General features: G+C 41.6%; 3 protein-coding genes across 4 annotated transcripts; 1 reads left to right on the top strand and 2 right to left on the bottom strand.

Annotated features, from left to right (window-relative positions):
• Positions 1-432: 432 nt before the first annotated feature.
• Positions 433-10,683, top strand: abhd11 (abhydrolase domain containing 11). Its single transcript, XM_080436288.1, has 6 exons — positions 433-660; positions 1,526-1,667; positions 3,542-3,715; positions 3,891-4,061; positions 6,639-6,820; positions 8,127-10,683. Exons 1-6 carry the CDS (start codon positions 557-559, stop codon positions 8,260-8,262), a joined length of 909 nt encoding a protein of 302 aa, XP_080292414.1. The 5' UTR covers positions 433-556; the 3' UTR covers positions 8,263-10,683.
• Positions 10,684-11,521: 838 nt separating this feature from the next.
• On the bottom strand, positions 11,522-18,117 carry bicdl2l (bicaudal-D-related protein 2-like). Its single transcript, XM_080436285.1, has 6 exons — positions 17,444-18,117; positions 16,636-16,755; positions 15,879-16,037; positions 14,683-14,774; positions 14,417-14,537; positions 11,522-12,284 (listed from the first exon to the last, which is right to left on the bottom strand). The coding sequence occupies exons 1-6, from the start codon at positions 17,999-18,001 to the stop codon at positions 11,895-11,897; spliced, it is 1,440 nt and encodes a 479-aa protein (XP_080292411.1). The 5' UTR covers positions 18,002-18,117; the 3' UTR covers positions 11,522-11,894.
• A 1,093-nt stretch (positions 18,118-19,210) lies between these two features.
• sumf2 (sulfatase modifying factor 2) lies at positions 19,211-26,591 on the bottom strand. Of its 2 annotated transcripts, none has more exons than XM_080436286.1 (9): positions 26,384-26,591; positions 26,092-26,242; positions 25,792-25,906; positions 25,606-25,650; positions 24,864-25,014; positions 23,386-23,441; positions 22,201-22,285; positions 21,152-21,293; positions 19,211-20,736 (listed from the first exon to the last, which is right to left on the bottom strand). In XM_080436286.1, exons 1-9 carry the CDS (start codon positions 26,436-26,438, stop codon positions 20,625-20,627), a joined length of 912 nt encoding a protein of 303 aa, XP_080292412.1. In that variant the 5' UTR covers positions 26,439-26,591; the 3' UTR covers positions 19,211-20,624. The 2 variants fall into 2 exon arrangements, with proteins under 2 accessions (XP_080292412.1, XP_080292413.1); XM_080436287.1 differs by having other exon boundaries at positions 26,092-26,239.
• Positions 26,592-27,252: the final 661 nt, after the last annotated feature.

The raw sequence follows: 27,252 nt of genomic DNA, 5'->3' as shown, positions 1-27,252 counted from the left end.
CCAGCTCTGCCTGAACCCACACATGCAGATATTTTTGTGTTACTCTGGCGCCTCCTAGCGTGTGTTTTACATTAGCGCGTTGAACTGAAGCTGAACATATCATAGCGTTATAATATATCTAGAGGGCGGACTGCTCCGCCCCCACCAATTATTTTCAATGAAACTTGAAAGTTGTTCACAAGCGCATGAAGCACAAGAAAGTACCTCTAATTTCTGGATTGGCTCCAATATTGGAGCCAAAAGAGCAGGCGCACTAGCGTTTCAGACGATAGAAGCATGCGCAGTAGCATTTAAAATGCGAAAATGTTTCAATCTCAGATTTGACCACCAGGCGACGGCAGCTTCACTGTTCTACCGCGGTTCTGGGGGCTTGGGAACGTATGCGTCAGCATACGCTACGTCATCACGCACTATCAGCTGTGTGAAGGCAGGCACAACCACAGAGCTCCTTCCTTTCGTAATTCCACTACTCTCACTGATTGACTGCTGTAAATGGGTCGGATTTAAATCCATATGCTCGTTTTCAACCTCCGATAATCGTGCTAAACTTCTGGCCATGAGTGTTTTCCATCGCATCATTCAGAGAGGACTGTTGAGCGGGCGGACGGCCGCATGTTTTGTAACGGCAGCGCATCGGGACATGTGCGGCTCATCATCCAGGTAGCGTTGTGTGTCCTCTAGGAGCTTCATGCTCTCTCTGCTAATGCACTAGCGTCCTCCCGGCTCGCAGATCTCTAAGTCAATGATCCACGGATGATTCATTATGGTTTAAATCCGGGGACGCTTTGGAGATCTATAACGAATCACTGTATTGAGTCTGCGTTGTTTTTTTTTGCTTGGACTGGGGCGTCCAGGTCCATGTGAACCGTTACCTTTTAAACGCCGTTCAAATGACTTTCAGCTCCCTGCTATTGTAGTTAGCAAAGAACCACCAGAGCCTCCATCTAGTTGGACTGTCTTACATCTGTACACGGTTACTTTTAGTTCGTCAATTTAACTCTTGAGAGTTGTACAAAGGTAAACAATGCACCATTACGGGTCCATTTCGTTACATTTTGTTCAACTCTGAGTTACAAATGGACATTCTCAAAAATAAATCAGTGTAGGGCCTACTAGACGATCTGAGAAAATAGTTACACATCTATGTATCTGGTGATTATTGACCTGCTTTGCCAGTGAGTGGTGATGTGTAAACTACACCAGTAGACCACATCATATTAAATGCAGTTATTTGTGATAGCAGGGGACCCAAGAGGAGAAATGGCACAGGCAGATTGTTTAGTTTGTAGTTTGTATATTTGCACATTTGTGGATCAATAGATGGTGAGTTAGTGACAGGATGGTAGACATATTTCCTAACTTAGTCACATAAGGAGGCCACCCTGCCACGCCTTGGAGGTCTGTGGCAATCATCCCTACTGTTAGTTCCCTGTATTGAAATGTCTCATTTTCTCAATGATGACCTTTTGAACCACAAACCTCTATCTCAGATGAGAAGATAACTCATGAAGTGTATCTTTTTCAGCCCGGTCAACCTGACCTACGATGTCTTCGATGGCGATGGGAAAGGAGACAGCACCCCACTTGTCTTTCTCCATGGCCTATTTGGCAGCAAGTCTAACTTCCATTCAATAGCCAAGTCCCTGGTGCAGCGCACAGGCAGGAAGGTAATGCAGGGGGGGAAAATGCAAGACTTTCACTTTAAACCTGCATTAGCAACATGTGTAATAATTAGCTTTCCTTTCCTCAAGACCAAGGGCAGTTGGCTCCAAAAACTAAAGCTACTTCCCCCAGGCACTCAGGTTTATTAACAAGACCAAGGGCAGTAGTTGCCAAAAAAAAAAACGAGTCACCCCCTGTGACTCAGGACTTTGCTCAGGACCTTTTGCCTGTCTGCCTACTACACCCACACATAGAGGCAACTACTCAATCACAAATAGAACCCGTCACGCACCTACTATATTAATGATAATAATTAAATAAAAAATGTTAGTATTAAATACTACATCTCATATGGGTGCGTTCGGACTTCGGAAATGCGCACCGGGAGCGCACTCGCCTATTAGTTTGCATTGGCCAGTGCGCTCAGTGCTATATTTCCGAACGCATCCCATGTACTCATGAGATGTAACAAAAATGTTGAATCTTGAATGAATCTGAAGTTCTTAAAGTGAGACATACATTGCTCTCTGTCACAGATATGCAAGACTGATAGAATACGCACATCAATAGAACCCTCACACGCCCGATACATTTTTATCACATTTCGAGCATGGGCTCTTTGTCAGGTCAGAGTTTGTTTGGTTTGGGTTTTTTTTTTGGGGGGGGGGGTTTGGAGCATGTGAGTGTGTGGCTTCTATTCTTCTTACAGATATGCAATGCGCCATCAGTGTGCAATGAATATTGTACACTGCCACAAGTGCACAATATAATAGTCTCTGACTCAGTGCCTGGACACAATCCTGAGAAAGTGACAGGAAGTTCCTGTGCTATTAAATTATGTCTTAGCTAGAAAGAAATTGCCAATATTTTCTCGTTTAAATCTGCCGTCTGCAGCTTGTGCGTGTTTCAGATAGTAATGTGCAGCAGTTACTGTGCAGGCCAGGGTAGTTGTCCCCTTTGGCCAAATGGACCTAAATGATCTTTATTAATCTTTCACCTCTATGAATAAAACTGCTTCACAAGAACATTGTGATAATGTGTAATGAGGAGATTCACTGAACGTAGTGTAGTTGATAATCCATGTGTGTTTAAAAACAAATCTTAAAACAACATTGTTCTTGTGAATAAGTTTATAGGTTATGTATTTATAAAAATAGCTATTTCAATTTGCCCGTGAGGTATTGCAAGGTCAGTTTGCACTAAGCTTGTCTCCATATGGACATTGTGATAGATTTATAAATACTACTTCTTCATCTTGTGTACAAAACTACTTCACAAGAACAATGTTGTTGTTTTTTTACAATTTAGGAGGAGATCTCTGATGGTTAGATCAAAGAAGAGGACCCGCACATTGTCAGAAACTTGCAAAAAAAATGTAGCTCTTTATTCAACGTTTCGGTCGTTAGACCTTCATCAGGACAGACAATTGTCGGGTTTGTCGCCAACCTTTGAGGTGTGCATCGGCCTCCTTCACAAAAGTTGTTTTTTTAACAACGTTACTACAGTAATTGTTTAAGTTGACATTTCCTAGTTTTAACCAGTCACGACAAAGTGATTGGCTCTCGGGACACGACTTTCTGTACCTACTGATAAACTACTGATCTCTATGAAGAAAATCTACCCGCAAAAAAACGTGATTTGTTTTTATTGGCTAATTAATTTAGAACAAGTTTTCGAATATCTGAAGCTTGAGAAAAGGTCATCAGGTCAGCCCTACAAATCGGACATTTACCATTAGCATCTCTGCTGGTATGTGTCCCTATAAATGGTGTTGAATGACCATCACTTTGGCTGCTAGCAAGTGATTAACAGATCACTTGCTAGTGTGTTCCTCCTTTCCCCCCATCCCAAGTGTTCTAACTGTCCTTTGTCCAGTTAGGTGCTGACCGTAGATGCCCGTAACCACGGCAACAGCACACACAGCCCCGTGCTGACCTACGAGGCGATGACCAACGACTTGAAACACCTGCTGGCCCAGCTGCACATCGACAAGTGCGTCCTGATTGGCCACAGCATGGGAGGCAAAGTAGCCATGACGACGGCCCTCACACAGGTAGACGAGGCTGAAATGTCACCATGAATTTATCATGATGCCAGCAGTGTCATGGGCAGAGGTCGCCTAAACTTTGCCACCGTGCTTTGCTTTTGTTCTCGCCTCGCCCTCACTCACTTGTTTCCTTTTGTCCCTTCCTATCCCGACTCTCACCCCATTCCACCTCCATCCTCAGCCGAGTCTTGTGGAGAGATTGGTGGTGGTGGACATCAGTCCGGCTCAGACCACCTCCCGCACAAACTTCCACTACTACATCAGAGCCATGCAAAACATGAAGATCTCCAGTGACATCCCTCGCTCCACTGCCAGACGAATGGCCGAGGACCAGTTACGCTCGCTGGTCAAGGTCAGGATTCTTCTTGTGCTCTTCGTTTTTATTTTAGCTTTTAGTAAACCTGTAAGTAAGATCTGAAATGGATAAAAGTAGGTGTGTGTACCCGTCCTTTATGATACAGGAGTCTGTTTTGTTCGCATGAGAAAAAGTTGCAATGAACTAACTAGTGCTGTCAAATTCCGGAGTTGAATATAATTCAAATATGAAAAGAATGTATAATGTTCGAATGCTGAAATTGCCATTCGAATGTTGTTTGAATTTTTTCCTCTAGAAATGTACTGAGTAATAATCTAATGAAGACTCATTTCCTGACCTACCGATGTGAAAACAAATGCTTTCATCACGTCACGCATGATCAATCAACAATAAAGTTTGAGGGCATGCACTCCACACAGCAATATGAATTTCATTGCTACCATCCAATGAGTCTGGGTAGTGCACGCTCGGTCGCGCGTGTGTGTGTGTGTGTGTGTGTGTGTGTGTGTGTGTGTGTGTGTGTGTGTGTGTGTGTGTGTGTGTGTGTGTGTGTGTGTGTGTGTGTGTGTGTGTGTGTGTGTGTGTGTGTGTGTGTGTGTGTGTGTGTGTGTGTGTGTGTGTGTGTGTGTGTGTGTGTGTGTGTGTGTGTGTGTGTGTGTGTGTGTGTGTGTGTGTGTGTTTGGTCACGCTGAGACTGTCTGTGACAGACCACGTTGGTTCAGCGCAGCAGGCAAGACTCCTACCTTTCCCCATATAAACTTCACTTGAAAGTTAAGAAACTTTCATAATTATGACAACAGTGAAAGTTGTAACATTGTTTACTCTGTTGCTACAACTTGGACCTGTGGCTGGCTATCAGCGCTTGGGACGGTGGATGGAGAGCCCGTTCTCCTTAGGAATCGCTATAATAGTACAGTAACATCCATCTAAAAGTAGCTACTACACACCCACGCAAGTGAAAAAGTGAAGCACAGACGCTTACAAACCAGCAGGAGTTTCTATATCACCTGCCATGTTATGAAAATGATCAGCGCCAATGTGGACTCCCACACAAAAGCTTAAAACCAGTGAAAATGAAGAGGTATTTCCACTCGCCAAACACCTAACATCTAGTTTCAGGACGTCGATGGCCACTGGCCAGATTACTCGACGAGGTGCGTCTTTTCCTCAGACACGCTGTAAGAAGTTCCTCTTATCAAAAACCTAAGCTAAATTAAAGCCATAACCCGGAAAATGAACCTAAATTAAAGCCATAACCCTTAACTAATATGGCTGGTTTCACTATTATTTTTGCCCGTTATTATAGCATTTGTATGTGTGCACGCGGTTGTTTATTATTGTATACTGGTAACTATACATGATATAATTATTTGAATTATGTGAGCACCATGGTAAGGAGAGGTATCTCCTCTCACTCAGGTGCAGAACAGCATCATCAACTGATTGTCGCCTGTAGTCTGTGCTAGGCTTGTTCAACATTTATATTCCTATACTCGCGATTTTTCACACATAAAAAATCATGTCCTCGCGGCCAAACTAAATGGAAACATATATTTGCACTATTAAACATAATCGGCGATAACGGAATTAGACATCGTAGGAATCTCATAATCGTCCTGCGACGATTATATTGTTAATATCAAACCAGCCTAGTCTGTCTTTGGAGCCATTTTTTAAGACAAGACATCACCTGATCTGATCTCCCAACATGGTCACAGTTGTTTCAGGACAAGACCGATTGGTCTGTTAGTGTAGAGGCCTTTAGGTGTTGTAAAGGGATGATGATACTTTATTGTCGGACTGATCCAGAATGTCTTGCATCATCAGCAGCACTGTATGCCGAAGCAATACACAAATGAATACATACATTTATAATAACATTCCATAATATTACAATCTCATACAATCACATGATATTACAATCACATTAGAGGATGTGGTCCTTCAACGTACATTTAGTCTGGTTAGTCTGCGTTTAAGCTCCAAATTCAATCTGACTTAGGCTCAACTGATGCACTGAGTAACTGATGCAACTGAGTGCTTCAATCTAACTTTTTCAAATGTTGGAACTTTGTATCTCCTATTGCAGTGGTTTTCAACCCTTTTCATACCAAGGTCCATTATGTATTCGGCATTTGAGCCACGGACCACCGTTTGATGAGATTTAGACTCTCAGACCCAAGACTTAGAATATTTTGTTGTTGTTGGATGAGATTTTGATTTTGTCCACAATTGATGTTGGTACCAATAGGAGAGATAACAGCCAAGCGTTAATCAAAATAACAATTATTTAGTAAGTAATGCAGATGTTTAACAATCATTTAACGCTTGAGAGTGTAAAAAATTAAACCAAATGGACCCGTGAGTCCATTTGGTTTCATTTTTTACACTCTCAAGGGTCCATTTGGTTACCAACTCTCCACCTGGAACCCCCTCAAGGACCACTGGTGGACCCCGGACCACTGGTTGAGAACCACTGTCCTATTGGATGGTAAAAAAAAATCATATTCACTGTTCAGAACATGATGGGAGTCTCACTCCATGGTTTTAGGAGTCCAGGAGGATTTGATACAATCACGAGTTTGATCATAACGTCACCGTTTCCTTCCTCAGGAGCACTCGGTGCGTCAGTTCCTGTTGACCAACCTGGTGGTGCATAATGGTCACTACACCTGGAGAGTCAACCTGCAAGCCATCTCGGAGCACCTCGATGACATCATGAGCTTCCCCAGCGTGGACACGACCTACGATGGTCCCACGCTCTTCCTGGGCGGAGCCAGCTCGGCGTACATCAGGTACTGTACTATGGACACCACAAGTTGGTGTTGTTAACCTATTCAATCCGGGAACGCGTCTGTGTCATTTTAGAGGTCTTTGGCTGTTCAAAAATAGCAGATATACAAGCTCATGTGCCACGCTACGAGCTTGTAGATCTGCTATTTTTGAAAAATCTGGAAACTTTGTGCAAATCTTTAAATATATACATATGTTTTAAGCGAACATTTGTCAAATCTTTGTTTCTGGGGGTCCCTGGAACAAAATATTTTAAGTTGGGGGTCCGTGGCCAAATACATGTCATTTTGGGGGGTCCTTCACATGAAAAAGTTTGAGAACCACTGAAATAGCAACAATAGTTTTTCAGAAAACTGTTAGGATTTTGAAGACATTTGTAGAATCGGCCTCAGGTCTAAATGGATTAAGGAAAATGTTCCTTGGTTTATCAGACCGCGTTGTCTGGTGAGTAATCCTAAAATAAGAAACATGATACAGTTCAACTTTACTCTGTTTGCTCAATTTCCTCAGTGGAAATTGTGTTGTTATAGCAGCTTGTAACATTATGTAGATAGAATTGCTTGCAATAAAGGGGAGAATCTAGAATAGAACTCTGTGCTTTAACCACTTAAACCCTGTACTTAGTTGACCGTATTCCTAAGGGCTCTATACTATGCCCCTCCTGTTTTCGCTCTACACTAAATATCTTTGCCGAAAATAGCTGATCTACAAGTTCACAACACATCACAACGAATCGCGTTGTGGGCTCCAGGATAGCCCCATAATTGGGATGCTAGGGTTCAAGCTTAACCATGTCTCTCTATTTTTTGGTATGTCATAATAGGCCAACATTCGGCAGAAATAGGTGAACATTCTGCAAAAACTGGCATTTTTTAAAAATACCACATCTACGCGCTCACATGTCGCGTTGTGACTCATTGTGAGCTTGTAGATTGGCTATTTTCACCATTTGTCGTACAATTTTGTCGTGTGTGTGTGTGCATATATAGGGTTTGAGTTATCTCTCAAGACAGATTCAGAGCTCTGCGACTTCAAAGGGGAAAAAAAGGAAGAACCCCCTTTTTTTCTCCAATGGGTTCCCAGATTGGAGTTTAATTGGTTAAGTATATACTTACAAAACGACATGCACCGAAACTCAGATCAGGGCTTAAACTCAAAGCAAGTGAATATTAGAGTGAATTTGTGATGGTTAAGCTCAGATAAATGTGCCCTCTATTGTTGTCCAACGGTGATTCTGTGCCTCTGATGCTACAACTCTCACTGCCTTTTCCTCCTCTGTCTTGCTCTGCATGTTGCCGTCTGCTGCAGCTCGGACGACTACCCAGAAATCCAGCGTTTGTTCCCTTACGCTGACATCCAGTACATCCCAGACGCCAGCCATTGGATCCATGCAGACAAACCCTTAGACTTCATCAGCTCCATCATATCCTTTCTGCATTCCTAGTCGTCACCCCCACACCCTCAACCCACCCCCTGCTGAACTCCCTTGGCATCAAGTTGCAGAGCTCGCGTTGTGGACGTGGGTGGCAGTCACACCCACTCAAGCAGCTTCGACAATGATGAGGTGGAGCTCGTTGACAGTGCTAATACTCGCTAATCCTGGACCAAACGTACCCTGTCCATGCGGTCAGAACTGACCCTTTTAATGTTCTCAAGGGTAGTAAGTAGCCTTAGATGTTTAGGACGTTTCTTATTATTTCCACTTAGACATGTAGTATTGGAAGTTCATTCCGTTTGTAGAGTTATACATGGTTAAATACTGTAGGTTTACCATTTGAGTAGGTAAGTGATTAGATCCTATAAAAGAAAATATTTTTGTTTTAACATGAGGGGAGATTGTATTGGACCACTTACTAATCCAAAGAACCTCTCGCTTGCACAATACTATTTCCTATGTCAAACAGTTTTGTCATCTTTGTAGAAAAGTGGCTTTTGGCCAAGTATATTGAAGGGGTGTGTTACTGAGGAACTTGCCAAGAAATTATATATACAGTATATAAAACAAAACTGCAGTGAACTCTAAGAAAAACAAGTAGAGAAACGAAGCTTTACGAACAGGAAACAGGAATGTGGAATGTTAAGCAAAAATTCTTCTTTTTCATAGACACCTCTAGTTCTGTAGAGAGGCCGCAATACAAACTTTGTGAGCACAGTTGCTGCAAACCATTTTGTTTTCATTATAGTGGCATATTTAAGGCCTTTGCAGACAGTGTGCGATTAGTCAATCAGTTTTTACCGCATGCGAAAAGACACACAAATCGAACTGGGTTCGATTGAAAAAAAAACGCATCGCCGCACGGTAAATTCGGAGCCGGTGTGCATGAGGTCATTGAGAACCATGTGTTCATTTAAAAAAATGATATTGTCCGTTTTTTCCGTGCGAAAAATCGCACCCTGTCTGCAAAGGCCTTTAGTGTTTTGGTCTGAGATTTGACACATTTTTCCCCGCGTCTCCTCTCTGTATTTGTGCCACAGGTCAAGTTGTAGATATCTATTTCTCCATTACTCTTTCGATACTTGACGTCATGGATATTTTTTTATGCTAACAACAAGAAGAGCTAACCATAACTCCTCAATATAGTATTATCAAGCTGCCTCCTGAATCTCCCAGGTTTCAACTCTAATTCTACTTCTTCTGTTCTCTTAATACTCTACATCCGCTTCTGTCTGGCTGGTAAGCAGCCATGTCTGTATTGCTGTCTTGTCTGAGTATGTGTGGCTGTGTGAATCTACTGTGTTTTTATTGAAAAAGAAAACTTTAGCTTGGATACATTACTTGTACACCACTTAAATTGTGTAGGCAATGTACAGTAAGAGCAAGACTGTATGGGTATGTAACAAAAATACGCTGTAATACTTAATATTGTATAATCATCATATATGTTGGAAAATTACAGTGGAACAATGACACTGCCATATTTAAGCAGGGTGTGATGTACTGTATATAATGTATGTGCCTCTCATGTAGACTTTCCATGTTATCTTGGTTAAACTTGGTAACAGTTTACAATGGACATTATTCACACAATGGCCATTTTACTCTTGCTTAATACTAGATGGTGAGGTTTCTCGCCACCTGAGTACGAAGGAAGAGCAAAATGTCTACTGTGTGGATATGGTTAAAGACAGCCAGCAGAATTGAGATTGGCAGCTGGGTTGCCAGATCTACGTGAATTGTTTCGTCGGGAATCTTTGCTAGATTTCTGCTAGATATCATTTTATGGCGTTTAATGTTGAGTTCGGTGTGTCATCAAGGTATGTGAAAGCCAGGTCTGAAAGACTTATACTGTATATCAGATGTGAGTGATGTGTAACTTCCCCTTGTTTTAAGTGCAGTATCCCTTTTTTGGAACGATGCGGGAAAGCCCTCTCGCTGTATCTGTCTCAAGCACTGACCGCTGGTCAGTTTGTCTTTCATTGCACAATGGCAGAGGGATGTGGGGAGGTTGCATTTGTATGAATACAAGATGTGGCTCAGTATCCGCTGCCTTGCTGTTGGTCAAGAATGTGTCAAAGGGTACCACAGAGTTGGTTACATCAAAATTTGAATTTATTTATACCCACATCAAAATTTAATTGAAGACAATAATCTGAGTGTGTAATGTACTTTACTATGAGCATGCCTTTTCTCTTTTGTCCACAGTTGTGAAATTGTTGTTCTGTGTGTTTAAGAGCTTTCAGACATTTTTTTTTTAAATTGACAGTAAATGATTTATTCTAGATAATGGCATATAGTATATACATTATGATTTCTAAGTGTGTGTGTGTGAGACATACTTGAGTGACTTGTTTAGATATACAGTATATTGAAAATGTCAAATCTATTACTGATACCTAATAAAATGGAAGATTTAAAGTCCCTGTACACATGTCTCATGGTGTGGCTTAAATCCTCAAAAAATCATCTCTGTTCTATGCATGTAAATGTCCCCCCCCCCCCAAAATGTCCCTAAAGGATCTTTACAGTAACTTTTTTCCTCTATCTAGAGATAGACCTTTATCTTTGCTGATCATTTAGTTTTCCATATCCTATGTGATATGTTTGATCATCTACCAGAATTTGGGTAATCGAGAGTATCCACAGATGTACTGGGATGAAAACAAGCCAGAGCCATAGTTTGTTGTGAAGTTAGGTTTAGTCATAGCTTATTGTGAGGTTAAGGTTGGGGTTAGGCATAGTAAACACAGACTTGCGCGTCGTCCAAACTGGCAAGCCGAGTGCTCCCTTACCCCCATGTAAGCCAATCACAAGCCGTGTCCTCAGTGCCTCTGGAAAATAATTTACTTGTTTGTTTCACTCAACTTCCCTGTATACTTCATTCATTTAGTGAGGCTCTGATTGTCATTTGGTGTGTGTGCGTGTACATCACACCTCATCCGATTTGTGCCCTACGTCAAACCTGTTCTCATTGAGTGCTTGTCTGAAGAACATATTTTAGTTGTAATACACTATAAGACTTTATATTAAGGTTGGGTTTATAATGCGTTATAACCACATTTATAATGCACTTATGAGGCATTATGACTTATAAATGTTTAAAATTACGCATAACTTACAAAGTTTATGCTGGTCATAATGCATTATAAACTCAGTGGAGCAGCACATTATATCATAACTGTTACCTCATACATCATGTTAAATAACAGAAGTGAAAACAATGAAGGATCATTGTCATGATATCCTGACACTTCACTGAACAACCTTTTGTCATAATGCCTTTAATTCCACACAGGAACACAAAATAAAGCCAGTTATTGCACAAACCATTATGCTCCTTATGAGCACGAAGACGTGGGTTCGAATCCAACCTCCGTCTTGTCTTGCACATCTCTTCTACAAGTATAGTACAATTAAGGCATATAGCAGACAATCTTATCCTGTCTCCTCTCTCTGCCCTTCTTTTCTTTCTACACTGCCATATTGACAATAAATCTAAAAATAGATCAAATGAAAACTGTATAATTGTGCATTTACACAGCACAAGCAGCATCGTGCTAGTAGTCACAGTAAAAAGTCATTGTTGTTCCCGTGAATACACCGTAGACAATGAAGTGAAGAGGCATTGTACCAGCATATCAGTCCAGTGATACATTATGGAAAGCTTCCTCCCTGCTCCACACTGATGGCTGTCCCACCGCATCCTGGTCGCTCTGTCGTCCCGTCTTACCTCTCTTCAGCCTGTCCCTCCAGTTACGCTGGGGCGGGGTGGCGGCAGCGGCGGTCACAGTGACACCCGGGGACGGAGCTGATTTATAAATCGAAGAAGCAGGTTTGTTGATGAAGACCTGGTTGATGCCTGATGCGGGAGCGGGGACAGGGAAGGTGACAGGCCTCTGTATGGGAGGTTGTTTGTTGTTCCTCCTCAGCAGGCCCAGGCGGGAAGACTTCTTCTGGGCGTGCTCAGCCTCAGCCTCAGCCCGCTGCTGACTCTGGAGCTGCTGCTGGAGGATCAGTTGGACGTCCTCCTGAGATGACCCAAACGTCAGAGAACACACAGGTCATCAGAGAGTGGCCAACAGAAATGTATTGCCAAGTGTGATACTCATACAGGGGATTTTTTATACATATATATTTTTACTTCTGGCACTGTGACAACTCAACAGAAGGAGTATTTAACCACTTGAGCCCTATATACTTTGTGCGAAAATAGGCGATTGGGAGCGTGTAGATCTACTATTTTGTTTAAATTGTTTGAAAATTGCCCAAAATACGTGCATCAAACCACTTTGAACCCGGCGACCCTATTTTGGGCATACATAGGCTATTCAGACAGTAGAATGTACATGGATAACAGACAAAGCTCATTGCTTAATATTGAGGAAGTATTGTACAATGTATACTGCTCAAAGAAATGTAGGGAACACTTTGATCCCTTAATTATTTAGAGTTTTCATGAACTGTGTACATACTGCTAACAAAAACTGCACAAAAGAATTAAGGGATCAAAGTGTTCCCTTAATTATTTTGAGCAGTGTATATTAGTAACAATGTAGGGATAATGAGGACCAGGCACCAGCAGGAGTAGTCATGTTAACTACTTAAACCCTATATAAACTGTAGGTAGTTGACTGGGGTCCCCCAGGGCTCTGTACTTGGCCCACTCCCTGTTTCCCTCAAGACCAAATCTCTTCACCGAAAATAACCGATCTACAAGCTCACAACGTGTCCCGTAGCGATGCATTGTGAGTTTGTATATCTGCAATTTTTTGCTAAAGTATTCGCCCCAGATTAGGGACATTAGGTTTGAATTGGTTAAACGATAGTTATCATGGCTATACTGGGCACAAACATTCTACAATTTAAATTACATACACGTATGCGCGCATGTGTGTGTATGGGGGGTTGGATCAATGGAGGAGTTCAGTAAGCTGCAGTCTACTTCCTGTTTACACCACATGGTGCACTAGTCACTCAGTAGATGACCTCATTGGACTGAGGCTTAACAACCATAATAGAACAGCGGAGAGTAATGACTGAAAAAAACACAGCGGGTATAAGCACATCCTGTGTGTGTGTGCGCGCGCGCGCGCGCGCGCGTGTGTGTGTGTGTATGTGTGTGTGTTGTTAAACCATGTCTAATTAATACTGGTCCCAATTAGAAAGAGCTCATTTTTCCAGAGCAGTACCCTTCCTTTAGCTGAGTGCCATATGCTAGACAATATTCCATCTGTTCCTTGCCCACCCATCTACCTCACTGTCTTTTATTTGGTTGTTCATGCCTTTATGTGTCTGTTTATTTGTTTGTTTTTGTTCTGGACGCAAGCCCTACCCTGATGGTTCCCTCGCTTTGTCTCTCTCAAACTAAATTCCAGTGTGTTCTTTCATTACACATTACACATTAGACTAACTAGCACCTCACAGACATGGCACGTTGTTCAGAGCAGGAAAGGGCACTTTTTGGGTAAAGTCGAGTGTACACTCCACTGTCCACTAGGTGATGCTATAGCATACAAAGATAATGAACTTGCTCAAGAGAGCTTTTAACCTTTAAACCCCACATGCCATTGAATGCATTCTTAGCCTGATTTAACCAATATAACTAACACAGATTTGTACATTCTCAGAATTATATTACAGAATTCAAAAAGGCAGTGGTGGCCTAAAGGTTAGAGGAGATGAACACTTGTTACCGGAAGGTTGCCGGTTTGGGTTTGATTCCCCGGACTGGCAGGAAACATCTGCAGGCTGTTGCTGAAAATGAGCACTTGTGCTCAGTTACTACCCTGGGCAAATAAAGAACTACCAAAATGTTTTTGTTATTTTAACCAATCCTAGATGTTAATGCAATATAACTAGTACATCTGTAGGCCTAAATGGTTGGAGGTGGTCTCTCTGTAAACTTTAATTGAGAAATTTAGATCCTCATGTCAGGTAGGACACTGCCTGAAGCTCATAGCGCAATATCTCCCCTGACCAAGGAGGGATGTCATATTGTCAAAGTAGAAATTTGGTCTCTTGTGCATGAGACCCAGGTTCGAATCCCGGGTTAGAACATGAACGTTATGGATTGCAGGTTTAACACTGAGGATTTTGCAGTGTAATGGCTGTTTCCTCTTTGTGTTGTAACTCATCCAAGTGTGGGTCTTTCTTGTCTTACCTTCCAGGCTTCCAGTTCCAGAGTGAGCTCCAGACGTCTCTGCACGGCCTCCAGGAGCTGGTTGTTCAACATCATCAGCTCTGTCTTACTGCGCAGGAGTTCAGCCTCCATCGCCTTCTTCCTGTACAGCACCACAGAAAACATGACGCATCCCTCAAAATAGATCCATCTCTGCAGTAGGTCATCTGTCCCACTTCCTCTATATCTAAATGTGTGGGTCGCTTAAATTGGAAGTAGGCCTATAGTGAGTAAAGGTAGTGACTCACTTCTCTATGGCCTCATCTCGGTCCCATAGCGCCTGCTGTAGAATGACACTGTCCTCTCCTCTATGTCCTGCTCGGCCTCCAGACCTGACATCCTGAAGAAAACAAAGGACTCAGAACCAGTGGTGGAAAAAGTACTGAAATGTTTTACTTAAGTAAAAGTATCATTACAGCGATGTAAAAGTACTCTGTTACAAGTAAAAGTCCAGAATTCAAAATTTACTTGAGTAAAAGTACAAAAGCATTGGTATCAAAATGTACTTAAAGTACCAAAAGCAAAAGTACTAAATGCTTGAAAATAGCAGATCTACAAGCTCACAACGCGTCGCTCTGCGACGCGTTGTGAGCTTGTAGATCGGCTATTTTCAAATAGCCTAGGTATAAAATAGGGCTAAAGTGGTTAATGTATGTTTTATAATGTCATAATTTATATATGCAAAGTAACTAGTAACTAAAGTTTTCAAATAATTGTAGTGGAGTAAAAGTACAATATTTGCCTGTGAGATGTAGTGGAGTAGAAGTAAAAGTACTGACAATTGTAAATACTCCAGTAAAGTAAAAATACCTCAAAATTATACTTAAGTACAGTACTTGAGTACATGTACTTAGTTACTTTACACCACTGCTCAGAACTGAGTATGCACGTATATCTCTCTGTGAGTAAGCGTCTGTTTTCTGGCATGAAAACAAAGACTGAGCTCCTTTGTTCTCTGTCACTCCTGAACTGGTAAGGCCACATACTGTAGCCTTTCTGACTTTAAATACCAGAGTTGCTGATCAGGTTCACCTCAGGGATAAGATTAAGGCCCCCCCTCTCTCTCTCTCTGCCTCTCCTCTCCCTCTCTTTCTCCTTCTCTCTCTCTCTCTCTCTTTCTCTCTCTCAGTGTCCCATGTCTTATTCTGAATTTGTGGTGCATAGTGTATGTATATACAGTATGTGGTATGTATGTAGCTAAATTGTTTGATAGACTCAAGTTCACTATCGTTATACAGGGTTACTTATTAAACAGTCACACATAAATCATTGACTAGGTATATTGTGTTCATTTTCTTCTACTCACCACTCCTATCCACCAAGTCACTTGACATAATTAACTGTATTTGAATTCAATATGCAACCGTGTCCCTTTCATATTTACATTGTATGTTCATACTTGAATACAGTTTCTCTGTGTTTTGTTTGTAGGCCCGGTGCTGACCTGCTCAGTGTGGCTGATGGCCAGCTTGCGGGCTACCGCCTGCAGCTGACTGAGAGCAGTGTCCAGGCTGCTGTCCTGACTAGAGGGGTCAGCTGCAGATGACTCTGGTTCTGTCAGAGGGAGCAGCAGCCGCAGAATAGACAGAACCTCCTCTGTCACCTGGAAACAGACAGTTTAGTTTAGTTTAAAACAATATTTTACTTTGCCATTAACCTATATGCCCACCTCGTGTGCTTGTGGATTGGTTATTTTCAAAGATAAAGCCAATTTATTTTTATTTTATTTTACATTTTCACCTAAAATGATAGACCCAAAATAAGGATGCCAGTGTTAAAGTTGTTCAAACATGTCTTTGTACTAGAGGCATATATTCCTGTTATTTGCTGTGTGTGTACGTGCATGCGTGCGTGTACTCCTGATCATCTAGTCCTACAAACATGGGGAAGAACTGGAAAGTTTTGATAATTTGCTGGTCCTTACTTTACAGTTGGGGCTTAGACTAATTTATACTTTGGCTTATTGATTTTCAAGTGAAAAACTCAAAGTTTTCACTAGAAAATCTGTAATTTTTGGCAAGCAACGTGGTTCCACAAGTGCAGAGCGAAATACGAATTAGGCTTTTTGATGAAGAGTTATTGGGGTTTACAGTTAGGCATGCAGTGGTGAGGGGTGGGGTAGGAGTTGAGAATGAATGTAGCAATGCAAATTAAAGTGTCATGAGAATAATAAAACGATATGTTCAGTGTTTGTATTGTACCCTCTCCCGGTGTTTGCTCCATCCATGTCCGTCTCTGCCCTCCTGCAGTCTGTCCACCTGGGACTTCAGCTTCAGACTGCGTCTCCGAGACAGCTCCACTTCTCTGCGCACCTCCTTTAGCTGCATAGACAGATCCACAAATGCTGTATCATGACAACTGAAGATGAAATTTAATATCCTTTGGTTATAAACAGCCACTGAAACCTGCAGACACGCGGAAACCACTGCATCATCATGACATTTTAACAAAGTGTAAATAGAAACCTTGCTAATCTAGATTCCTGAGGGAAACTGATGACTTTGGCAGAGCTCATATTGACAGAATCAACACCTCGATGTACTGTACCACAGATGAGACAAAGACCACACACAGAAACACACAAGATGACTCACTGTAAAACATTAAAAGTTATGCACAGATGAGTCAAATCATGATTCCAACAGCTCCTAGTTTACGGCTCATAATCACAAATCAGGTCCTGTCATCATCATGTGATAAAGCATGACTGTGTTCAAATGTTTTTCGTTTTGTTTTTTATCTCACACTAAGCTGGCTGTCCTCTGTGCTTCATAAAGAATCCCTCTTTATTTTATTTCTTTTTTGTCATGCAAATTCAGACCAATTGTTGACATTTCTAAATTTGATACTCCAAATGTTACCCAGGGATTATCTGACACACTGTTCACAATGCAATCCATAACTCTGAAGGCCACAAAGTTAATGATTGCTTATGTGCAGGGAGGCTGAAACGGACAACAAACGACAATCTCTCATGAGAATCACACAATATACACTCTGTTGACATACTGTATCTGAGATGGGTCCCAGCGTCCTGCGCCTGCTGAGCGGTCTGCCACTCCTGATCAGGTCCGGCAGGGTTCCGTCCACATAGTTCCTCCAGGACGGGTGTTCTGCCCCTGTCCCTGTCAGGGTTGAACTGCCACCATCCCCATCCAAAGAGGAGCCGTCATTCTCCTGTACCACAGCCAGCCCCTGGTGATCATTCACACTGTTTGTGTCCTCTTCACTCAGAGCGGGCGTTAAACACTGGTCGATTAAGGTCAGCAGGTCATCACTGTTCCCTTCCTCGTACAGATATGGAAAATCAACAGTCTCTTCCTGCTCGTGGCCCTGGTCCACGTCCTCTTCTGGTTCCTCTGGCTCTATGGCTGTCTGTGTGAAGAGGACCTGTGGTTGTTCTGGTTTCAGAGGCAGAACTGTAGGTCGTGGGGTCGAGTCGCTGCTCCTGAGAGAACCCTGCTGTCTGTCCTCCAGCGTGCTGAGAGAGGTGCAGAGACGCTCCATGGCTGTGAACCGTGGCCTCAGCCTCTCGTTCAGCTCACTGAAAGGAACAGAATCTCCCATTATCCGGTCCAAAGATCCAACAAAGCAGCAGGCAAAGAGACAGGATTGAAAAAAGTGAAGCTTCTCAACTCACTGATGGCCAGAATAGAGATGAACGTAACAGAGAAGAAAGAGGAAGAAAGAAAAAGGGGAAGGAGATAAGGAGAGAGGGAGGGAGGTGAATAGAATGTCTACATACTTGTTTTTCCTGAACCTTGAGTCAGGAACGTGCGTCTTTTGCAGTGGTGTGACTTGTGATGTCATCAGAGCTTGTCTGGCTTTTCTTTCTTCTCTTTTTTGTCAGTGCTACGACAACAAAGTAGCCTAGACACGAAGCGTCAACATTCAGAGGTTTCAGGGCAACGGGGCGGAGGCCCTTTTGATTCTCTGACACAATCAGTGACGAATTAATAGGCTCTGACGCAGAGTACCTTTTATAGACCGCATTCCACACAACACAGAACCATTAGTCATGATTATAAGAGACAACAGGGAGAAGGCCAGAAAAGATGATCTGTAATTAGTGGCAAAAGCAATTAAAATAGTGAAGGATAATTATCTATTGCTTTTAATCTCCTGAATTTTATCATTCTGATTAAAAGATATGAGCCATAGGCTACACTGTTATTCTACCGCCTCAATACATTTGCCACTGACATAACATATTACCCAAAAAGACCTGTGAGGAATGGTTTGGGCGATTTTCCTGTATGGCAAGTATAAGCATTAATTACAACTACCAGCTTAGTCACCTAGTCATGAGAATGTCAACAGAAGGACAAAGCCCTTACTACTTACATAGTAGTGGTGTGATCATCAGGTATTCATTTATCAGGTTCCTACAGTACTTATTTTCAGTCTTAGCAATAGGTTGTTTCATATGAATTACAAAACCACTTACCATTGCTATGAAGTCTGCTTTTGTGCATATACATGGGTAATGCTAGAAGAAAAATGTTTGCTTGTCTGGAAACCATCTCTATTTCACCTCGTCTGACAAAAAAAGTTTCTATTAACATTTTAGGAGTAAAATAGGCCATGCAGTTGCTCAATATTGATTCATTTCACATTTACAAGAGCTATTTAACCACTTAAACACTACATTATTATAAATGGAAAATGGTAGGATATGGCAAAATTTTATTATTTTCCAAAAGACAGAAATTTGTGAGTGCTACACTTGCAAAAAATGCAAAACACAGAAAGCACAAGGCCAAATCAGTTGCCGGTAGACATGTTTATTAGAAAACATGGAAGTTTCACACCTCACACGTAAATCTATATCCTATATCACAAGTATAATGATAAAATCTTACCGGTTTCTTAAATCAAAGTAATAGGCTACATTGAACAACAAATACGATTGGTCTCTCTCCTTTTTGGCTTTGTAAAGGGCCAGGTGTAACACATTGTGACCATGACTTCACCAGCAATGTTACCAACAGTGATGATGACGTACCTCACCGTTGAGATAAAAAACGACTAACGCAAAACCAAAAGTAGAACTATTTGAGAAACATGAATGGTTAAGAGAAACATTCATTCTGTTAGATGAGGGCGGAATGAAAAATTCACATCAGTGAATTCTAGACAACCATCATTGGGAACAAATGCTGTAATTTGTTTGCCATCTAATCAGCTGTAGAAGAATTTGGCAGATTAACTTCAACACCTCTGAACAAACCAGAAAAGAGAAGCAGGATAAAAGCTTGCGATTGCTTGTTATCAGCATGTTGCGATATAACAAGCAAAACTATATGGATTTTCACTTCTTCAAGTACAATACCCTTTAGCATGAAATCCGCTCCACAAAAGGTGCCTGTTTGTAGAGAGTGTGGTTCAGAGGGAAGCCTCTTGACCCACTTCACAGCTATTGGTACAAGAAAGCCTCTTGACCCACTTCACAGCTATTGGTACAAGAAATGCATTCCAATAAAGGCGTGGCTTACCTGTGCAATTGAAAAGGACCACAATGGAAACAAGCCCTCAGGGCTTTTTGTGTTATCCTTTTAGCACCTGTACCTCTGTACTGCAAACTGTTAATAAAGTATTCAATCAATCAATCAATTCGTACAGCTAAATTACTAAGTAGTTATCTGGCTCACTGAGTCACCCTACAGTATATACAACATAATGACCTACATCTTAAATGTCAATCAAATGTTTCTTCAGTACTACTGTAGTTGGAGAATTCCTTTCCTTCCATCTTTTTTACATTGGGCTACAGTTATTTCCATACATCTTGAACCATGCCTACACATCACCAATGATGTGCTAACTTTGTCTATGGAGCTTGTCCTTGTGGTTTGTTGTATGCACGTAGCAGCGTTGAGAGGAGCTGTGTCGTTCGCTGTGTGCATGTAGCAGCCTGAGCTGAGTTGCGATTGATCTACTTTTGTGGGGACAGAGTTACAGACAAAGTCTGTTAAAGGCGGCTAGGCCCCCGGCGCCATGCCCATCCGGTAAAAAATTAAGAAAATGTCACAAGCTCTCCACAGGAGAAATAGAGCATTTCTTTATGCTCATATATTTGTGTTACCATAAATGTTTTATCTCATGATTATAATAGTCTATTGGTCCCACCGATTTATTTTCTGCTCCTTTCAAGATTTTACTCAGTGTCTTCTTTGTGAGCTGGTTGTTGCTACAGTTCCATTCTCTGTTTCTTCTTCTCTTGTTTCTGTCCGGATCTGTCCGGATCAGCAGCACACCTGAAGCCCAGGTTATCAGAGGCTGAGTCAGGAGTGTTTCCCATCCTACATAACACAGAAAAAAAAAAATGAATGAATGAATAAATAAACATCTCTGGCCACTAGCCTGCAGCAGTAGCCTACAAGGAGAAAGAACAGACAAAAAGCTAACTGCTTCATCAATCGATCATCACAAAAACGGATTAGAAATTAAAATCATTTGAAGTTACAATTAGGCATGAGGTCTCCTGTAAGTTTGACCTTGGGTTAAAAGATTTAAGTTAACTTTGTAGGTTTTGGTTAAGTTAAGACACTCCTGTGTGAAAAGGCAGTTTTTTGGGGAGACCCGTTCACTACTGCAAACGGCAATCAATATCAATGACATGTGCCTCTCCCAACCAAGCTTCCTGTTTTTACAAGACTTAAATATGCTGAATCAAATGGCATTCTGTCGTTGCATTTCATGGGGCCTTTGACACACCTGGTAGTAATCCGTGCCTTGTGATTGGCTGATCCATCCGCAGTGTCGATCCAAGAAGCACCGCGCAGTACGTACATGGGCCGTGCTCCAGGAAAGCGTGTGACTGTCCATTCCCACGCATTCCCCATCATGTCATACAATCCTAGGCAGAGAGTTGGCATTGCTATTAGAATACGTCAGGCTGCAGGCAATCTAAGGAAAGACTTTACTAAACTTCACACAATGCTCTAATTAGGCATACGATACGATACGATACGATACGATACGATACGATACGATACGATACGATAATACTTTATTGTCAGTTCACACTGAAATTTGTCTTGCGACCCAGCAGCCATGTATGCAACAATAAACAGTACACACATTTGACATGACACAAGAAAAACATAAGTCACAGTTCAAATAAAGCCCAGCTACAGAATACTACAGAATAATCAGGGAGATTCTGGGTCGGAAACGAAGATCATGATGGGTTTAAACATGTAATCTTAAGCCTCCTGATTTGCTCATAGACAAAATGTTTGATATTTATCTGGATGATTACATCACTACTGTCCGAGTTGGACAGCAAGAGTGGCATGTGACCGTCTGCAAGGAGACAAATGTGAAGTGACCGTTCAAAACAACCTGTGGTGCATTGGAGAGCTGCAGCTAATGTGAGCTGGACTTAAGTGTCCCACTGTTTAGTTTAGCCTTGAACAAGACAACCTATATTTGTGAACTTGACCAAGTCTTGCCCAAAGCTACAGTCAAAGGAACCTGTGGCTCAGCCAGTTATGTGAGTACCTTACCGTATAAACATAACAATATGGGTTCAAATTAATTCATCAGCCTGTCACTCCCTTTCAGAGATGACAGATGACACAGGTCAGATTAAAAACCAGGATGTATAGTGTACTTCAGTACTCAGTACACCGTAAAATCCTGTACAAATGTACACCATTTATTTTGTACATTCAAAGTTAAATGAATACTGCCTGGGTTTTCTGTAGATGCTGTGCAGAGGGTGTCTTGTGTAAATGCTATGAAGAGAGTAGAATTATTACCATAACTGTTCTGAGGTGGAAAAGCTGTAACAGGGGACATGCCATGGTAGCCATCTTCTGCTGTGTCTCCATTTGGAAACACGCCCTGAAAACACACACACACACAAAATAGTAAACAACTGGATAAAAACTGACTTTTAATGTTTGTTTGTTTGATTGATTGACACTTTATTAATCGGAATTCAGGGTGTCACAGCAGAATAAGAAGATGGAAAAAGTAGAAAGTGCACAGTAGAAAGAAATAAGGCAAACCATACAGTACTAAGCCATACAATAATATGTAGATTTGTAGATATGTACATTTAGACATTTCTGTTTAATGGCATGCACACTTGGAAAACACATGGGATTACATAACACATCTATACATCATGCTGCATTGTATACAGACACATCAATTAGAAAGCCAATTAAAGTAAAGGATGATTTTGTTCTACTCTGTCTCTCGCAGTTTAAAAAATAAAAAACTAGAAAAAGTGCTCCTCGGAGCACAGGTCTCCGCCAGGTCAGGTACGTTATTGTGGCCTCCTGGTGGCGTTATAATAGGCCAATGTGAAAAGGGTGCCATTTATTCTTAGGTCTTTCACGGCAATCAGACACTGCATTCATGATTTGAGGCATTTTGTTCCAAAAATGTGTTGTGCTAAATTAGACCTGCTGGTGGCGCTATAACAGGCCAATGTGAAAAGGGTGGCATTTCTTCCTCGGCCTAGTGGGAATGTGCGTGTGAAAATTCACGGAAATCGCAAGCTGCGTGCATAGTTTGAGGCTTTTTGTTCAAAACGGACCAATCCTGCAAACTTTGGAAGCCAACCATAGGCAATGAGGATGGAATATGGGAAATCGGACAGATTTGTGTTGATCACATGACTATAGAGATACTGTGTACCGATTTGCATGACGTTTGGATAAAATCTGTAGGAGTAATGTAAAAAAAAAGGGTTTTGCACAAATCGGCCTCCTGGTGGCGCTATAACAGGCCCATGTGAAAAAATGGGGGCAGAGGTTCTGAATTGGCATCCAGGGAGTGTGTGTGCACAGTTTCGGAGCGACCAGGCCAACGGTGCCAGAGATTAGCTGCTAACACACAGACAGGACACACGGACGGACGGACGGACGGACAGGGGCGAAAACATACTCTCTCGCCATGCCTTTCGGCCTGGCGGAGACAATGAAACATCTAACCTGCCATAAATTGGTTCGTTCGGATTGGAACTTGTTTCCCCAAGGATACGTCCTGCCTGGAACCCAAAAGAAAGAGATGAGAGGAATGAAAACACAGACCACCCTTAAAGCTATCAGATATACGGTATGGAGCTGATAAGGATGTTCTCATATACTGTGTATATAATATACAGTATACAGTGATTATCAACCTTTTTAATTTCAAGGACCCCCAGTTTGATATGCATTAGGCCACAGACCCCCATTTGATCAGATTTCTTATCTCTGGGACCACAATCTACACAGTAAAATACTGTGCTCAAATGTGTACAAATGGAGCCAAATGGATCTGGTCCATTTGAATCCTAACTATCAATCATTCAGCTGGGGAACCTCCTCAAGGACCCCTGGCGACCAACTTGCGACCCCCCTCACAGTCATTTGCCCATGTGTGGTCTAGCCCTATGGAATGCATGTGAAAAAAAAACATATTTAAAATATTGATTTGATGCTCGTATTAACCTTAGGAAGTATTAAGTAGTTTTTTATTTTCACATGCATTCCATAGGGCTAGACCACACATGGGCAAATGACATCATCAACTTGCGACGGGCATTGCCCCTATTGAGTGAAAGATTAACTGTTTCTAAAATAAATAAAATATTTAAGGTGTTTTAAAATTGTTTCTGAACACATTGCTTGTTTGACCACTTCAAATGCTCTAATCTTAAAATAAAAACCGAACATATCTACAAAGCTCGAGCTTGGAGATCGGCTATTTTCGCTGCGCAACATGCTTCCATAGAAGACATGCTGGCTTCTATGGGATCCAAATGACTGAAATCAGCCGTGGCGACAGAGAACTTTAATCCACGTATACAGTACTATGTGGAAAGCCCTGCTCTCTGGAAAAAGCCTGAAAAAAAGGCTTGAAAGGTTTGTCAACATCTATTCGTTTTGATTTCATAAAATCAATATACAGTACTTCATTTAAGGGAGGTAGCTGCGAAAAAGCAATTTGGAAAAGGGTTGAAGCTCAGTACTAGCAGTGTTCTCCTGATGTACAGTACTATAACAATCTGTGCAGAAGTGTATTTCCTCCGCGGGATCAATAAAGGTCTCATCTAAAGCAGTGGTTCTCAAACGTTTTCGTGCCAAGGACCCCCAAATTGATATGTATTTAGCCGCGGACCCCCACCTGAAAATATGTTGTGCCAGGGACCCCCAGTTTTGATTTCAAAATGTTCGCCTTTAAAAAAAAAAAGATTTGCACACATTTTCGAGATTTAAAAAAAATAGCAGATCTACAAGCGCACTCTGTGCCGTGCTATGAGCTTGTATATCTGCTATTTCTTAATTGCCAAAGTAGAAAATATGGATAAAGTGGTTAAATTGTGACGCTTTATTAGCTAATTTTGCTGGGGACCCCCTGGTACCCCTCCAAAGACCCCTGGGGTCCCCGGACCCCACTTTGAGAACCAATGATCTAAAGAGCGTACCCTTCTGTCCCCCGCGGGCTGCCCACTCCCATTCTTCCTCGGTGGGCAGTCTCTTCCCCTTCCAGAGACAGAAGGCCTGAGCATCGTTCCAGCTCACTTGGACCACAGGGAAGTCGAGGCGGTCCCGAATACCAGAACCAGGTCCGGCTGGCTGAAAAAGGAATTACAGGTGGGCAATAGAAGCAGGAAATGGGGTTTTGAGGCAGATGTTTTAAAAGACTTGGTATCCAAACAGCACCTATCATTTTTACCATGACAGCCACTGCAACCCACAACTTGTGTCAGGACGACCACACATTGTAAATTATCATGTGTGTGTGTGTGTGTGTGTGTGTGTGTGTGTGTGTGTGTGTGTGTGTGTGTGTGTGTGTGTGTATATATATATATATATATATATATATATATATATATATATGATTAATCCCAGATTATTAATTAATTAATCATGATTAATCACCATTTGTTAATATGCCTATTCATCATGCCTATTCAGCTATTCGTCTTTTAGGCAGTTGCTGTGGCAAACTAATTGGTTGACATTTTCTGAATGTAAAACTGACTGCTTCTTTGGAATTTATTTTGTAATAATGTTGCAGGGTTACATTTCATTTTTTGTGTTAATGTGTAGCCAATAAATGGAAATATAACAAGGTTGCACCCTTGGTTGTGCTACTGAAGCGGTGAAGGAAAGAGGGATAATAGTGAGGTTTATCATCAATATGGAGTAGGAAACGACACTTACCTGTCTCCAAAATACCCGTTCTATAGGCAGCCACCACGGAGCAGACTGGTAAATAAAGAGGACAACATGAATCAAGAGAAAAACTTGGACCAATTATTTGTTACTTTTGTGAAGGAGTCAACTAATGCTAACTAAATAATAAGTGTGTTGTAACAAGGTGTGTACTGCAAATCGACCGATGTTCACCTCTATTCTCTCTGTAGTCTTGCCCTTCAGCTCATCGGACACAAAGTCCTCAAAGACAAAACTCCAGCCAAATGTCTCTGCCTCAGTTTTGTACTTCTTTGCCCTCACAAAGTCTCTGTAATGGAGACAAATACATAATTGTCCATGAATAGGGTCTATTCTTTTTTTTGTTATAACTTTTTATTTGGATTTTATAAGAGACAAAAAAGGGATACAGGTACAAGTCATAAATAAAATAAATAGGGTCTATTCTAAACAAGCTACTAATAAATAACCTTGCATACTTGAGAAGTTGTTTACCTGAAATCTGAATTTGTGACAGGGTATTTGTCTATTTTGAAAGGGCCAACTTTCACTTCTCTTGCAGGGGACTCTCCATCTCTCCCATCAGCTGCATTTGTCCCCATATTCATCTTTCCTCCTGGAATGTCCACCATCTCATCATCAGCTGCTGAATGACAGGAAAGGAGGTGACACAAGCTATCAAAAAGAGCAGTCTTTGCAATAGTTCTCTCACTGTGGTCAAACTTCCACTGCCGATGTTGACCAATGTGGATGTGTGTGAATTATAAACTGTGTGGGTTTCTCTTACCTGCCAGTGCTATGCAAAACACAGCAGAGATCCACAAAATAAGCTTAAGAAACATTGTTGACTAGGTAGCAAACAAGATCTAAGAGTAAACTGACATGCTGCGCTCAAACATCAAAGTGACGTTTATTTTAAACATTCAGCCAACATCCAAGTTGTAAGACTTTCTTCAGATACTTCTGCAATCTGCATCGGGCTGTGCTTCTGGGAGAATTTCCTTCTGTAGGACAATTGCAGATAGATTCCGGGGAAAGCAAATAGTCCCGAAAAGGGTTCCGCGTAGCCCTGATACATGACTGGCATATCATGACAGTCATGGATGAACTTCAACCTGGTGTTTGCATTTTCTTCCTTTTTGGCCCGTACATCTACATTAACTTTCTGATTTCAAATATAAAGTGCTTACCCCATGGCCAAGGATGTTAAAATTATGTACGGGCCTTCAAAAGTACTCGTATCTTCCGTACTGTACAATAAAAAGCATTTTAATCCGATCGGTGGCCATTTCCCCCGTATTTTCTCCATTAACTTTCAATTACGCGACCCTATCGGTTAGGAGGTGTATTGCACTCTGATAGATTATAACTCTATGAGAAAATGGCCATCGTTCGGATTAAAATGCTTTTTATTGAACAATACGGAATATACGGGTACTTCTGTGAGCCCGTACATAATTTTTACATCCGTGGCCATGGGGTAAGCACTTTATATTTGAAATCAGAAGGTATATGTTGATGTACAGGCCAAAACGGGAGAAAGTGCAAACAAACACCAGGTTGAAGTTCATCCATGACGGTCCGTCGGGTGATCCATGGCTAGGGTTCCGCGCAACAACAACATAAAACTCATAAAGAGATACATAAGTGAAATTG

Source organism: Gymnoscopelus braueri, assembly GCF_963280865.1.
Source record: "Gymnoscopelus braueri genome assembly, chromosome: 8".
In the NCBI taxonomy this organism is placed as follows: domain Eukaryota; kingdom Metazoa; phylum Chordata; class Actinopteri; order Myctophiformes; family Myctophidae; genus Gymnoscopelus; species Gymnoscopelus braueri.
This window is presented reverse-complemented; position numbering and strand designations above follow the sequence as displayed.